This window comes from Protobothrops mucrosquamatus, unplaced genomic scaffold (genome assembly GCF_001527695.2).
Source record: "Protobothrops mucrosquamatus isolate PMUCROS unplaced genomic scaffold, P.Mucros_1.0 scaffold2129, whole genome shotgun sequence".
Lineage (NCBI taxonomy): Eukaryota > Metazoa > Chordata > Lepidosauria > Squamata > Viperidae > Protobothrops > Protobothrops mucrosquamatus.
In genome coordinates this window covers 145299-148631 of record NW_015388229.1, presented here as the reverse complement: position 1 = coordinate 148631, position 3333 = coordinate 145299, and the positions used below count along the sequence as shown (strand labels likewise).

General features: G+C 40.4%; 1 protein-coding gene across 1 annotated transcript in view; it reads right to left on the bottom strand.

Annotated features, from left to right (window-relative positions):
- PPT2 (palmitoyl-protein thioesterase 2) overlaps positions 1-3058 on the bottom strand; it is a 25163-nt gene extending 22105 nt beyond the window's left edge. The window contains exons 1-2 of the mRNA XM_015824117.1: positions 2899-3058; positions 704-857 (exon numbers count right to left, since the gene is read on the bottom strand). Coding sequence (XP_015679603.1) covers positions 704-857; positions 2899-3054 — 310 coding nt within the window. The 5' untranslated portion in view covers positions 3055-3058. The remainder of the gene's footprint in view (positions 1-703; positions 858-2898) is intronic.
- Positions 3059-3333: the final 275 nt, after the last annotated feature.

Here is a 3333-nt window from a genome sequence, read left to right as displayed (position 1 = left end):
CACCTGGATGATCCTTCTTGTAGATTGGCTCTTGAGGAGCGACAGAAGGCAAAACCTCACACAACTTTTAATTTCCCACAGCAACTCGGAGCTAACTTTGCTTTAGGCCAGTATTTCTCAACCTCAGCAGCGTTACAATGGGTGGACTTCAACTCCCAGAATTCCTCAACCAAAATGTGAGAATCTGGCACCTTTACAATAGGTGGACTTCAACTCCCAGAATTCCTCAGCCACCATGAGGGAATGTAAGGAAAGGAAAGGTGGTACAAGTAGTCCTCAACTTATACCTGGTGACTTAACGGCTGTTCAAAATTACAACAGACTTTTAAAACTCTACTTACAACCTGCCCTTGAAGTTATGACTACTGCACTCCTTTCCTGTGGTCACATGATTGCATTTCAGGAGTTTGGAAACTAACTCACATTGATGATTGGTTGCAGCTTTTCAAAGTCATGTGACTGCAATTTGTGATGTTCTTGCCTATTTTTGGCAAAAAAAACCACCATTGGCAACACTGGATTCACTTTATAACAATGTAAAAATGGTTGTACAATTAAAATCCAGTTACATGGTGCCTTGACTTTCGGCCACAATGGCTAACAAGCACAATTCCAGGTCATAAGTCAATTATGACTCAATTAGCCTCTATTCCTTCCAATATGGAGCCAGACCTGCCTTTGGCCATACCAAGAGCCCCATTACCTTGTGAGTAGCAGTAAAGGTGGACCCCATCAACAGCATTCTGCATAATAGGGTAAATCGCTTGTCTGAACCCCTCCACTTGCATCCATAGAGATTTCAGGCTTTCAGTTCGGTCAAACAAATCCACAACTGAAACGTTGGTTCCCGGATGAGTCTATAGGAATTTGACAGGGATGAAAAGCACGAGATATTTTCAATACTTTATCACATTCTTTAGACATTGGGAGAATCTAGGCTGAAGCTGAACCTAAACTGAACATTTAGACTGAAGCATAAATATTGAAGCATAAATGTAACAATGCTATAAAAAAAAATCTTACACATGAACTACCAAGTTACATAGAGTCCTTTTTCTATCAATAAAGTAACAACACACAACTTTCAACAGCGAGAAAGGATGAGGGAAGTGTAAAATATTTACAAAGAGGAAACATAAGCCCTGCACTATTTCAATCTCTGTCTCTTCCTTCTAGATACAAATATCACAAACATAAAGCTACATTTGTTACTTATTCCTTATCTCCTTCGGGGAAGATTTGATGATCCAGTTTCTCCTAAATATTCTTGCCCAAACCAAGAAGGATTGCTCAAAGTCTAGTCACAACACAACCACAGCTACCCACTGTGGTCACTTTGTGCAGAAAGCAACAATCCTAAACTTGTTTTGCCTTGACATTTGAAGAAAGTTCCTTTGATGACACACCAAGATAAGGGAAAAAATACCTCCTGGTGGTGATTTTTTTTCCCTTTCTCTTTCCTGTATGGAGGCAGCGTGAAGTAGTGGTTAGATAATGCCAGACTTGGATTAATGAGAGTTTAGTTCACAGTCTTACTGAGACATACAATGGTTCCTTGGTACTCAATTGCTTTGAAATTCATCAAATTTCACATTTTGATGTGAAAATTTTGTCCCGGTACTCATTGTTTGTTTGGTACTCAACACATAAGCTAGAACCTGTCAGTGTCAGCTGTCTTGTGATTCACTATATTATTCCTTATGAGAAAAATCTGTTTGGTACTCATAGTTTTTGGCACTCATTGCACCTCCTGGAACCAATTAACAATGAGTATTAAGGTGCCACTATAGTTCTCAATCTAAACTACTTTATAGGGTGTCACAAAGGGAAAAAAGGAGTAGAGGAAGAAGCATGCTGACTAATTTGAAAAAAGAATGGGGCAGTTAGGCAGGATAAATTACAATTATCTTTACTGCAGCAGGATTTCCATAATCAAGATGATTGCTTTACCAAAAGATGTGGTTTCTATTTCATAAATTATCAGTACTGATGACTGATGTAGTGTATAACTTAAACAATGACAAAAGGACATTTCTAAGTTCATATGGCAAGAGAGAGAAAAAAACCCTGAGAATAAGTATAAATTGTTGCAAGATGCTAAAGAAAAAGGAGGCTTGGGTTTACCAGATTTAAAATTGTATTTTGTGGTATGTTGCTTGGTCTGGATGAAAGAATGGGTGACTCTCCAAAACAAGAGATTATTAGATTAGAACGGTCACGAATTGAGATTTGGATGGCAATAAAACAAGCATTTGGCAGCTTCAGAGTTTCATCCCTCATCTTCCCCTACCTAGAAAAACCAGACTTTCCAGCTCAATCCCTGTGCAATATCAGCCTTTTATCGTACCGCACAGGAGTATGTATAGGGGGAGATTTTTAGTGGGGTTTTAAAAACAATTTTAAATGACACAGGCCAAATCCAATATTTCATTTTAATTATGTTTTTAAATTGGGGTATTTTTGTATCTGTTTTTTTATCAGGCTGTCAGCCGCCCTGAGTCCGTAAGGAGAAGGGCGGGGTAAAAATTCAACTATAAATAAATAAAATAAATAAATAAAATAAATAGTCTGTCTACAGCCTGCCCAGAATGAGTCACCCGAGGCCCAGAAAAATAAATTACACCCTAATCCAGATTCTCATCAGATCAAGATGACTACAACATTCTCCCTCCCAGATCAGCAAAGCAGAGGAGAAGAAAAGGAGAAGGAGGGAAGGAGAAGAAAAAGGCAAAAGAGGAAAAAAAGGAGGGGAGAGGAGAGCAGAGGGGAGGGAAGGAGAAGGAGGAGGAGGGAAGTGGAAGTGGAGGAGGAGAGGATACAAATAATTATTTATGAAGTCAGTGTCTATAGTTCCCATCATCCCCCATCAGTCTGACCAATGTGGCCTCCCCCACTCACCTCATTGATGAAATTAAGCAAGAGCTGGAAGTCAGAAGGGCTGTCAAACAGGCCATGGACAACGATGACAGGCTTATAAGAGGCGGTGAACGTGAGGAAGAGGAAGGTGAGGCAGAAAGCAGCCAGTAACCGGAGATAGCCTCGGTGGTGTGGCATGGTCCCATCAGCTGGAGGAGAGAGAAGGGTTAAATTGACCTCCAGCCCAACCCTAAGAAATTTCTCACTGCCCATTTAAGCCAGCAAATCCTTTCTCTGCTCAACAGTGTATTATTATGGAGTGACTGCCCAGCCTAGAAGCGGGAAACGTTGAGCCTACGGCCATGTCAAGAACAATCACAAAATGGGGGAATCTGGCTGTACACACATCCCTACACACAAACCCCTGTTATTTACTCCAAAGGCAATTGTTGAAATTCCTTCTCATTCACCTTCACT